This window comes from Gambusia affinis, linkage group LG17, assembly GCF_019740435.1.
Source record: "Gambusia affinis linkage group LG17, SWU_Gaff_1.0, whole genome shotgun sequence".
NCBI classification, from domain to species: Eukaryota; Metazoa; Chordata; class Actinopteri; order Cyprinodontiformes; family Poeciliidae; genus Gambusia; species Gambusia affinis.
The window spans coordinates 11,814,238-11,826,653 of NC_057884.1; the positions used below are offsets into that span (position 1 = coordinate 11,814,238).

General features: G+C 39.0%; 1 protein-coding gene across 2 annotated transcripts in view; it reads right to left on the reverse strand.

Moving 5' to 3' along the window:
* The window catches only part of pappaa (pregnancy-associated plasma protein A, pappalysin 1a), a 100,016-nt gene that overhangs the window by 39,329 nt on the left and 48,271 nt on the right, over positions 1 to 12,416 (reverse strand). For both annotated transcript variants that reach the window (XM_044144866.1, XM_044144865.1), the window contains exons 11-14: positions 9,559 to 9,669; positions 7,918 to 8,053; positions 7,418 to 7,631; positions 1,654 to 1,828 (exon numbers count right to left, since the gene is read on the reverse strand). In XM_044144866.1, coding sequence (XP_044000801.1) covers positions 1,654 to 1,828; positions 7,418 to 7,631; positions 7,918 to 8,053; positions 9,559 to 9,669 — 636 coding nt within the window. The remainder of the gene's footprint in view (positions 1 to 1,653; positions 1,829 to 7,417; positions 7,632 to 7,917; positions 8,054 to 9,558; positions 9,670 to 12,416) is intronic.

Consider the following 12,416-nt stretch of genomic DNA (forward strand, 5'->3'; position numbering starts at 1 on the left):
TACTTGAGAGGTTTGTGTCAATATGTTGTCCTGGTCTTTCACCAAACAACGAGCTACTCATATTAGCCAAACAGATACATTGGTCACTTCTACACTAGAGCAAAATAATCAGCTAATCTGAATCGTTTTCACTATGCTGAGCTGGTAATTAATGTATGTACGGCAAAAATTATACATCTAGGTTTGAGTATATCAAAAGCACAACCTCGAGGTTCTCCATTGCTGAGTGTTGCTATAAACATAATGGGAGAAATGACCAGAGCAACAACCCAAGTTCCTACATGCTCACAGCCCTTGAGACCCTGTAAACTGGGGTACAACTAAAGCAGACATTAACCAGTTGGATCCAGACTTGCCAGTGGAAAAGCACCTTTTGAAAGCTAACGTTTTACAGGCAAAGTTTCTCCTGGCAGCTCTAAACTAAACTTAATATTTATTATTATCAATTACTTTCTGAATATGCTGTGTAACTTCAAGAATAAACTTTGTAACTACAATCTGTAGAGTCTAAGTTGTAGTTACTACATTATTTGCAGTTTCCCTGAGCACAGCATGGTCTGACTTTTGGGAGGATGTTCTCATCTAATCCCAGGATATCAAGCAGCTGTTGTAGCTACCATCTCCTTGTGATTCCTGATGTCCCTGTAGAATAATGGACATTACATTCATAATACATTAAATTGCTTTATAATCTTTACAGATTAATCTCATACATTGTTTGTTTGTGGATGTCTTTCAATTCAATTCAGTTTATTTATATAGCACCAATTTAAACCAAATATAACCTAGAGGAACTTTACAAAACAATAAATAATTTCAATTCAATCACACATACATTCCAGTTGATCACAGTTATTAAACAGTACATTAGGTGCTGTTAATTTCCATTATGATCCTTATATTATGCTTTGATGCAATAAACCCTAGATTTAAAAGAGACTGTGCTTTATTCTGATCCTTAATGTATATCTTTGTGTGCCTTGTTACCATGTCCTGATTGTGGAAAAAACTGCTTTTAAATTACTGTGATTATCACATGTGTGTCCTATCTACGCATAGACATTTAATGAATGCCATTTTGTGGTAGCAAGTGTCTGCCCTTTAACAGATGCCTGCAAGGGAGAGAGAGCAGACAGTACTCTATGATGTCATTGTCCCAACGGAGTAGCAATGCAAAGTGACTGAGGTGATGGTGCAGTATGCTTAGCAGAAGACTACACACATTTACGTCTTTGCTTGAAGAGAATAAGTGGATGTGCACGTACACATATGTGTGATTTTAAGTGTATGAGAGATTTGCTGGAGGAGACTGGTGCACTGATCTACATGGATTTTTATGATGTCACCCTCCCTGGAGGCTGGACCTGCCAAGCCTAGTTTTCACAGGTGACAAAAGAATGCAGAGTTTTGAGAGTAGAGAAGGGAGCAAGCTTGTTTGCACCTTTTCTCAGTGGACATTTGTGTGCTTGAGTTTGCCCCTGTGCATGTGTATAGAGGCATTCATAAATTTATGTTTCCATGCATGCTCCATCTGCTGGAAAAAATGTGCTTGCACCCAGGGGTAAGCATGTTCACAATTTAGCATTCTTGTGCCTCCTTGTGCATAAAGCTATTCAACTGCCATTAAGTGCACATAGGTAGTAGTGTGTTCACCTGGGTCTTGATGATGTTGTCTTCCTGGTGGACTTGCAGGACATATCCTGAGTTGCAGGAGATGGTGCAGCGGTCTCCGTTGTAGAAGTGGCGACCAGGGCTACTGCACTTTAGCTCTGCATTGCGGATTAAGGGTTCCTGGCAGTCAATGGCTTCGCACGAATAATGTACACAACTGTGTGTGGAAGTGGGTGGTAGAGGGTTGGGATAAAAAAGCAAGAGTAACAGAAAAGAGTAAGAGGAAATACTAAGGATCAAACAAGAGGCTTTTTTTTTATCCAAGTAACACTCCAGATGCAAACATGGAAGCAGTCACACATTTGCTCACAAACAAACAAATTATGCACTGAGTGAACCACATTCATCCATCAATGACTGCTTAACAAATCAAATCAATAAACCACATGGAGAGCAGACTGCCATATGTGAATAAAAAGGGGTGTCGGTGCACACATAGTAAATTAAAAGCAACAGGATAGACCACTTGCAGATTACAACAACAGAAATTGGCCAAATGGAGAAGGCATTTATTGCTGCTGGAATTCCTGGATTCCAGCAGCAACATTTAATTCTTCCCCCACCCCCTTTTTTTTTTTTACAACAATCCACATTTTACAGCATAGGTATAGGTATTCGCTATACTGTAGGGAAAGAAAAGTAGGAAAACATACTAGGGGAAGCAAGAAGAGAGACACAAGGAGAGAAGGAACAAGAAAACATGTGAAAACACAGAATGGGAGAGGGGAAAAAAAAATCAACTTTCACTTTCATGAGTTGATTTGTTCTTTTCATCCATTTTGGTTTTTGTTTCCTAATGCAGACATAAACTTTCTCTTTCCTCATTTGTCTTCCAGATAACTTGATGGAAGCCATCATATTAACCACACTGTGCTCTTTGTTTTCTACCTCTGTGTTGCTGTATTCCCATCTCATCAGATTTACCACAAACGTGAGCTGGTGAAGACTGTTTATAAAGCCTGTTCGTAAAAAAAAAACAAAAAAAAAAAACCTTCTTTCATGTAGAGCCTTAATAGACAAACCAGGGAAACCTTGAAGCCTCCTCTGTAGGCAGTTTGGCTTTCAATACAATCTCTTAGTGGTTTCCTGCTAGTCACTCTGGAATTTATGACATAAATTACAATTAACTACCTGGAAAACTATCCTCCTCCTTCGAAAATGAGAATGCATTATATATACCAGGAGACAGAGATGTTGTCATGGTTAAATGTAGGTAGTAGGCAGAAGAATGGAGACAGGAGATGGATGACAAATCCTAACTCACCAAATACAGAAAACGGTGAAGGTTGGAAAAGTCTGTTGGAATGTCAGACATTAAGAAAAAAAATTATGTTTTTCTATACCACAGCAGGTATGGAAAACCACAAATGCAAAAAATAAATTGTATACAAATCCATTAATTTCTTCATGTTAAATAAATAAAAAATGTTACTTTTAATTAAAGTATTTATGTCAGCTTGAGTAATGCAGAACTGATCTGATCGTTTCCATAGCAATGATCAGAAGCAAGACGTTGTGCCAGAAGTCCAGTGAATCTCAAAATATCAATTAGATCCAGTCAGTTCCTGGAGATTCAGATTTGTGCAGAGAAATAACGTTTAGTGTTTCGAAGGCGCTCGTTCCTTTGTTTATCCCGCTTGGATATGCTGCAACCACGGGGTTGAAGAAAGTGTATGATCGTTACTTTCCAGGGAAGGATTCTAGCGAAGGTTATAATCAGGATGATGAGGATGATTTGTTTTGGAAAGATCTTCCATCCAATGCCAAAGAACAGACCGACCTGGCTGGGGAGGTTTGTTCTGAAAAGGGGACGGATGTATGCGTTTCAGACTCTGACCCAACTAGGACTACGCGAGACAGTACAGAGGATGACGGTACAGTCTCTGGACAAACCGACCCGGCTGGGGAGGTTTGCTCTGAACAACTGACCAATGTCTGTGGGATCCCAAACATTGGTGTGACTGAGACTGTACAAGACAGTACCGAGGAGAATGGTACTGTCTTCGAACAAACTGACCTGGCTGGGGAAATTTGTTCAAAGACGACGGTACACAGTGAGTGTGAGAATACAGTCACAGAAAAATCTAACCCGGATGGGGAAGATTTGTCTGCGGGTGACCTCACAGCCGAAGCTGTGGCTGAAGTGACAGCACAAGCTTTGGTTTCGTTGGTTCCATCGCTTTCCTTTCCAGACAAGAGTTCTCTGAAGAGCACTTTTACAAGCGTCTTTCAAATATCAAGTTCCCTGGACGGGGAACATAATTCAGACGAAAACGGAGTCATTAATTTGTCCCAAAAAATGTCTGTAAATGCTAAGATTACCGTTGTGCTCGAGGTTTACTGTTCCCTGGATGTTAATTCAGAACATAGAGTTGGCTCGGTTATCCCAGATGTAGGGAGGACAGCAACTGCAGGACAAGGACAAATGGAGGAGAACTTCTTTAAGTTCTCCAGCAAACTCCACAACAGCTGGGTGAATGCTACATTCCAGAGTGTCCTAAACCTGAGCGTCACCAGGAGGTGTCTCGCTCAGAAAAGGGCTTTTCTGGAGGCATCGTCCATACCGTGTTGTGCGAGTCTCATCCTCTCAGCTGTGCGTCAGCCCAGGAAACATTTTTCTCAAAAAGACCTCTCCCCCCAGTTCTGATGAAGCTGAGGGAGAAGACACTATCATCAGACGTGGGAAGGGAATATGACATCAAATGTTTGCTGGAGTCCGTGTTGGTCTGGTTGGATTCTTTTGGCGGTGACACAGATAGAGGGTTATACAACAAAAACTCTTGCTCAAACTGTGGAACCACTTTCCTTGAGCTACTGAGCAACGCCCCCCTGGTTGCCCTTCCACCGGCAACATTTCCAACCGACTTAGTTTCACTTTTTAACAGTTGGTTGAATTTGGGGGGCAAACGTCAGTGTTCAGGCTGCGGGTCAGCCTTACAGAGAAAACACTGCCTGGCTGATAACAACGTGCTGGTGTTTTTTCTACATAGGTCGAGCAGGACACACCAAGTAGTTGCCAATCAGACCATGGATGTGCCTGCAGATTGTGAATGTGGAACGGAGAGGTACCACCTGTCCTCGATTATCTGTGGGGATTCAAAGCCAGCCAAGTTCTACTCTTATTCAATAAAAGGAGAACAAACCGTGAAGGCTGACAACGAGCATGTCTTCACTGCAGACAGCGACTGCAGTGAAGACATGTCCCAAAATGTATTGATTTACATTTACAAGAAGTTAAGAAATGATGAAACTCCTGATGTTACAGTTTCTCCAGCCCCTCCTCTGGAAGATGATAAAGGTGCCTTTGGAAAGGAGCTAAAAATATTAAATTCAGAAGGAGTAAAAATCCTAGAAGACCTAATTAGTAGCCATGTTGAGGCTGAAGAAATCTGACTGGGACCAAACATGTGTCCGACTTGAATTTATGGGACACAAGGGTAAAAAGATTTGACAGGTTTCCTGTGTGCAGGTTTCTCTGCGGGCGCTCTGGCTTCCTGCCAGTCTGAAATCACAACTATTCAGTTAATAGCTCTCTAAATTCCGTTAGTGTGATTAAAACATTTATTTTTGTGAATAAGACCGTTCCCTGGGTTTGATTCCCTGCCTGGGTTCTTCTGTCTTCATGGGTTTGCATGTTCTCCAAGTGCATTAGTGGGTTCTCTCTGGGTTCTCCGACTTCCTCCCATAGTCCAAAAAGATGACTCGCTGACCTTTGCCCCATGTCTTCTCCGCTCTCTTTTGCTTAAAGTAGTTTTGGCTACTAGGGCCAAAACTACTTTAAGCAAATATCAAAGAAACATTTTGTAATTAAATTATATAAATATCAAAAAGTAGTTTCCTGTTTGCAGGTTTCTCTTCGGGTGCTCTGGCTTCCTGCCACAGTCTGAAATCCTGACTGTTTAGTTAATGGGTCTCTAAATTCTCTTGCCATATATATATAAAAAAAAAAGGCATTTGATAAAAGGCGGCGGGAACAGCCGCTCTATTTGCTGCACTATGATTTGGAAGTGAGTTATGTTTTTCTGTAGTTAACATTTTTAACTGAATAAACTTAACCACATATAATAAACATATATAAAAATGACCTTTACATATAGTAATAAACATTTCCACATACCGCCGATGCCCACCAGTTGCACCATGTCAACTGTTTGGGATTCCCCTCGGTTCTTAATCTAATAAACAACGTGGAAAACATACATGTGCGTTTGCTCACAGACTCGCGTGGAACACAAAACTGAGTCATGTTAATAGATTCAGTTTTTAAGAACTCTGTTGCAAAAGGGATGTGGTGTTTAGTGAGGGAATAATTGTTACAGGAAATGTGCTGTTTGGCACAGGAAAATGATAGGAATAAAGCGAGAGCAAGAGGCACAAAAAAGGGGAATTGGAGATGGTGGTTGAGGGGTAAAGGAAGATAATGTGAACGAAAAAGATGAGAGGATGGCACAGAATAACAGCAGAGCTGAAGGATGGGAGGAGGAGGATGTGTGGAAAAGTACAAGAGACAGACGGGAAGTGAAAGCAGAGTGGTTAATTGGAAGGTTGATGACAAAGAGATAATGGATTGGTGTTGATCAAAAAGGCAGAACCTTGTCAATACTAGCAGGAGAATTAGGGTGTGGGCCTCAGTTAAATGCTGAATTAATTGAAAAATACTATGGAATAAATAATAATAACAGATAAGCTTTCATCTTTTCCACATCTTGTCACATTGCATCCATAAAATTGCACCATTTTCTATTTGAATGTTTTTTGGTTTTTTTTACATAAGCATGAAGTAACATTACTGCATAGATGTAAGTCATCCGTTTCAGATTTTTATTTGTAATGAGAAAAAATTAAAACCACATTATCTTCCTTTCACTTCACAATATTTCGTGATAATAAAACTCGAAGAATTCCAATAAAGATTTTCTAATTTTGTGGCTGTAGAGCAACAACATATGGAAAAACCTGCAGCCGAATTCAAATTTCTGCAATCCTCTGTAGGTCTGACTGGCACCATAAAACAACAACAACAAAAAAAGAAAACACAAAATCTATTCAAGCAGTCCATTCACACAGAACCACTTACAACAATATACATGCACATTTTTACATCTTGTGTGTGTTTAATTAAATATTTTGAACCCAGAGAAATATAACCAGTAAAGAAATAATATTCTGGATGTGGCAATCCCTTTGATGTGTACGTTGAAATTGTGTTGCCAGACAAGTCAGAACTGGCAATGGAGAGGATAACATGAAGAACTGATTACTGATTTTTAAAGAAAAAGTTATTTTTAATGTATCGTGGTCTTTAGCCGAGCTCGATACAAAACAAGTCGTCACAGTAAACACAATGTAGGGTTAGAGGCAATTCAGACACTTCATTTTTGGAAAATTTGCAGAGCTGCACCACAATTTCAAAGCAATGGTACATTGTTTGCTCAATTTCCTACAGTTATGATGATAGCACTGGTTTGACTGCGTAATCATTGATACAATCCATTTTCTGTCAGGTTTATTAAAAGTAACGCTGGAAAACTGTTGTTTCCTCATTTAATTCTATTGATTCATGTAATCTCAAATTTGGTAATCTTTTGGATTTTGTCACTGTGAATGTATGCAAAATATGACCTACTGCAATGGATTATCACCAAATACCATGACAGCATTACTGAAAAACGCATCAACTATTTATTTTCTCTGGCACAAGTCTTTACCACTCCACACATTCATTTTTAGCTGGCAGATCTCTCACCTCTGTCCTGTAGGGTTGTAGATCTCATTACTTTGGCAACCACTGATTGTGATGGGGTCAAACGACTGGAAGGATCGCAGGCCAATGCCAGAGATGGCCACCAGTTGACAGGAAAACATGACCAGGATAGCCTTGGTGTGGTAAAAGGCCACTGACAGGTCATGGCTCACGGGGATCACCAAAGGGTTAGTGCGGCAGCTCAGACGCCACTCACCTGTGGAGATGTTATTAGAAGCCACAGAGCCAAAGACAAAACAGAGTGAGCAGAGTAAATGATAAGGGCGGTGGGAATGAATTCCTCTCCATTCAGAAAATAGGAGTGGTGACTAAACAAGGCAGCATGCTGAAGTTAAAAAAGCAACACAAGCAAACGATAAAAAGGGAGCTACAGTTTAAGTTGCCTTGTTTTAATGATCTAAGTTGTTCTTTTCAGTATGAAAGTGTGGTATCAGAAGTATATGAAGTGGGATGGAGCTTAAAAATACTATAAGAGTTCTCACCTAGACTGTGGAAACCATCCTTGGTGTCCACCAGTTGAACAGTAATGTTGCACTGTGTCTGGTCAATGAACTTTGTCCCATCAGCAGCCAGATGTACAATTACTGCTGCAGCCACCATGGGATGAGAAAAGTTTGCCTACATGAAAGAAAACACAATCCATTTTAACACAATAGTTTGTCTAGATTTTATTTATTTTTTCCACTTTATTCCCTTTTTTGAGCAATGTTAGAAACAAGGCATTCAAATCCCTTTAAATGGTTTCGTTTTCTTAGGCCCCTTAATACCAAATTTGGGTAGCCACTGTCTATGATTTTTCACAGTCAATATAATCACTGAAAGGTGAAACATTGTCCCAAATTTGGAATACCTTTTTTCCAAAATGAAGGCCAAATTGACACTGGGACATATTTTTGGTACTCACCAAGTAGTTTTTTTTTTTTTTCGGTGCTGCTTTTCCAACCACATAACAATAAACGATGAAATGAAGTCTGTTAATAACAAGCACCTTGATCTACAGTTTGCCTTGTACCGCTATTGAGAAACGATTGCTTGCTCTGGTGGTGTGGACTCTGTTGACGTTTTAAACAATTGGATCTATTTTTACCCAGTTGTTTGGCCATGACGTATATAATGCGCTATGTTGATCATGAAGGGACCTATGATATGAAACTCACTGGAAATTGCATAAACAACCAGATGGGGAGTAGGGCTATGACATGTGAAATGCATCTTAAGAAATCAAACATAATGGAACAAATCCCAGATTCACCACTGAGAGAAGATGAGAACCAAATAGAATTGTGTATGAAGGCAATGGCCAGGCTACTAGCACCCAGGTTTGCTATAAAAAAAAAAATACTTTGCTGCAGTCTGTTAACTGACATTACTGACACTGGGTTGAAACGACTGTCAACAAAATATTGTTCTTAGACTCCTTCTCATGTTTTAACTTTATTGAATCAATATTTTAGCACTCAGTCCTTCCTCAAAATCTGGTATTGGAATTTGTCATGTGGGAAGAGTCCGTCATCAAGTCACTTTTGCTAGCCTTAACTAATACAAACACAAATAGCATGACGTAACATTGGTTCAGAGTTTGTATTCGGTTACTGGCATTTCAAAATGAAAAAAACAATGTAACCCACAGTGCTGTCTACATCTCATGTGGTGTGCCAAAAAATGCCAGCCCCAAATTCCACAGAAATTTCTGTTTGGTTTATGGACGCTATAAAATGCTTCTCATTCCTTTTCCATATCTCTTACAAACAAAATGAATTGTAAGGGCTTTTGAAATGAGCTTTGTATAAACTGAAGATTGCAATTTCAGAAGAATTGCTACATATGAAACCCTAGCTTCCCAAATCCATACACTGAAACAAAGTAATTCCAAAAATGCAATGTGTGACAATGTCAGTGGAATCTTTTGTTTTTTTTTAATCTGAAACCTGGCAATTTTAACAAAATCTAAAACTTGATTTTCTCTGGAGTTTTGGAACATGCAATGTTGTTGTTTTTTTTTTTTTATTTCAAGGTAGAATAACACTAATTATACTAAGAAATAAAACTCAACCCATATCAAGTATCACACATGAAGTTTCCCATTCTCACTTGAGAATATATTTACGTTGTATTTAACTTACCTTCAGCCAGTAAGTAGAATATTCCGATCTTTGTCTGTAAGCCTCTTGACAAGGGAACCATGCATACTGGGAGACTCCATCAGATAAGTCAAAGACTTTGGACAGACATGTCTGCATGAAATAAAGATTATTTCATTAGATTCATGTCATCATGCTCTTAAAATTGTTATGTTATCAACCTCCCCCCAGTCAGATCTTAATGCACATCAGTCTAGCTCAACCAAGTTCACTGTATCCTGTTTACTTCTGTTCCTCTTAGGATTTCTTGTTTTTGATTTTCCTAATTTGTTTAGTAAGTGCTGTCTATTTTCACCTGCCTACCTCTGCTCTCTGCATTTGGCTCTCATCTTAACCATTAAATAACAAACTTTACCCATAGAAATCGTTTTTTGTGTCATATTTTCCTAATCAGAGCAATATCAACTTCAATTCTTATTGAATGTAGAAAGTCAGCTTACGAGTCTATGGGTGAGCGAGAAATATAATCATCTGAAAAAGGATATCAAAATGATTAGTGTGACTCTGGACTGGGTGCATGGGCTCATTGGTCCACTTTGACTCAGACTCCAGCAAGGTGAAGCTGGGTTTCTAGTAGGGGCTGTTCTATATTATGTAGATTTTAGTTTACAGATGGACTGAAAATAAATTCCTGAACCTACTGCCAGTTTTTGGAAGACCCTTTGTTTAAGTAGTGAAACAGTAAAAGGTCTGCATATTTAAAAAGGACCATGATATTTCTGCATGACATTACATTATTGCATGTAAACCTTGAAAACTACTGACATGGGCCCCTTTCCCCACATGTTGGTTTACATTAAAAGCCATTTTTTATAGCTTTTCAGTTGTGGTGTACTCTTTGCATTTTGCATCATGTAATGAATGGTTCCTTGTAAGATTTTTAAACTTTGGGGTCTTTAAACCTCTGAACTACTATCCATTTCCCTTCATTTTCTGGTGTGCTAGTTGGTCAATATGAAAAAAAAAATACAGGGTGTGAATACTTTTATAAGGCCCTTCATGTTGAAAGGTCCAAAGTCAAAGTAAAATGTTTTGGCTGAACTGGTGAGCTGCATTTACGCGAGAGAAAAATTGGATCACAACAGTTTTGAAGGCATCACATTATTTGGGTAGATAACAAAGGCAAGAGAAAAATCCTGGTATCCTTACTTTGGATTTGTGGTAACTCATTAACATTACCTATGCAAAATGCTTAAAAGTAGAAAAGTGCGATCTACATAAAATGTGGGAAGGTCAGAATTAGGTAGCAGAGGGACAAAAACATATATACAGATTGTAAAAGATTATTGAGCAATGGATAAACAAAGATAAAGAGAAGAAAGGACACACACCAAGGACAATGAGTTTCGGCTGCTGCCCTGAGCTGGTGAAATGAGACACCAGTAACATGAGAGTTTTGCTAGAGAGGCTTCTGCAAGATCCTGCCACCGTAGAAAACTGGCCAGACCAGCTATACGTCAGTATATCTGTCCTTTGAATCTGTTGACATGACCTTTCCGCTCAGAGCTGAACTGGCAAAAATCAGAAATGCGGTTGAAAACAAAAAACATCAACACCCCACCCTACAAGATTAGTTGCCATGAATGGCTTTTCTTGCCCCATTTGGGGAGAGTTTTGACAGTTCGTCTTTTTCACTCCATTTGGATACAGGAAAATATCTTAAAACTATTTTTTTTTTTTGCTTGTGGATGACCTTTTTCCAATGCTAAAACTTCAGTAGCAGGGCAGATGGAGAAAAGCACTGTGGGACAAGGGGACGATTTGTACATAAACACAGGTGGAACCAGCTAGACCTTTCTCAGCACCCCTCCTCCTCACATAATTTCCTGCCCACAGGCAAACATCCCCCTCTTTACAAAGCATCACACCAATGGGAGGCAATTCGCATGTGACCCGTGGCTCATTACATTTCCTTTCATCCCACCACTCCACCATCCCCCATGTGAGTGCAGAATCACAGTAATCTGAATAAATTTGTCATTGATTGGGTGCCAGTGTTAAAAGTGGGAGGAAGGGTGTTGATGGCAAGACAACTTTCCATCCGTCAAGCACTTAGGTACTTATCTTCAATGAAGTTTTATTTGTTCATCAATAAACTTTTACAAAGAGTGGGGTCAAAAAAGGCCATGTGAAAGCTCATTGTAAGAGGCATTGTTTAGAAAATTGTTGAATTTCTCTTTCAGACCTTATTTGTTGGAAATAGCAAGTACACTTACTTTTTCACTTTGGGTTAAATAAGAGTTATAAGAAAAACGAGCATCGACAAAACTGGAAAATCCAAACCAGAATCAGCTGGATTTGGAATTCCAATATCTTTTTCTCATAAAACGGTGTGCGACATTCACTAGTCCAATGCTATTGATTGGTAATTGGCCATCAGTTATTTTTTTAAGAAACCGTTTGTGTTATTTTGTCTGTGAACATTTATAAAAGACCAATGTATGGTTTGAGTTTAAAGATTGGTTTCAAATTGTTTAAAATTATGTCCATCAAAGCAATGCTGGCATCAAAGGACCAATATTTAATTGAGCCTAAAAAAAAAAAAAAGAGAGAGAGAAAAGGACAATGAAAAAGGAAAAGATAATATGAAATTTTGACAACAATTTAGATTCATTATTTAAGCTTATTTAGGTTCATGCAAATGTATGGCAGCTGTCATTCTGCCTCAGGGCAGCTGTGGCTACAATGTAGCACCACCATGAGCGTGTGAATGTGTGAATGTGTGAATGACTGAATATAGTGTAAATGGCCTTGGAGTTTTCTGTACTAGATATAGCTCTATTCAAGAGCAGTCCATTTACCATTCATTAGCTTATACATTTTTAAGTATAAATCTATTG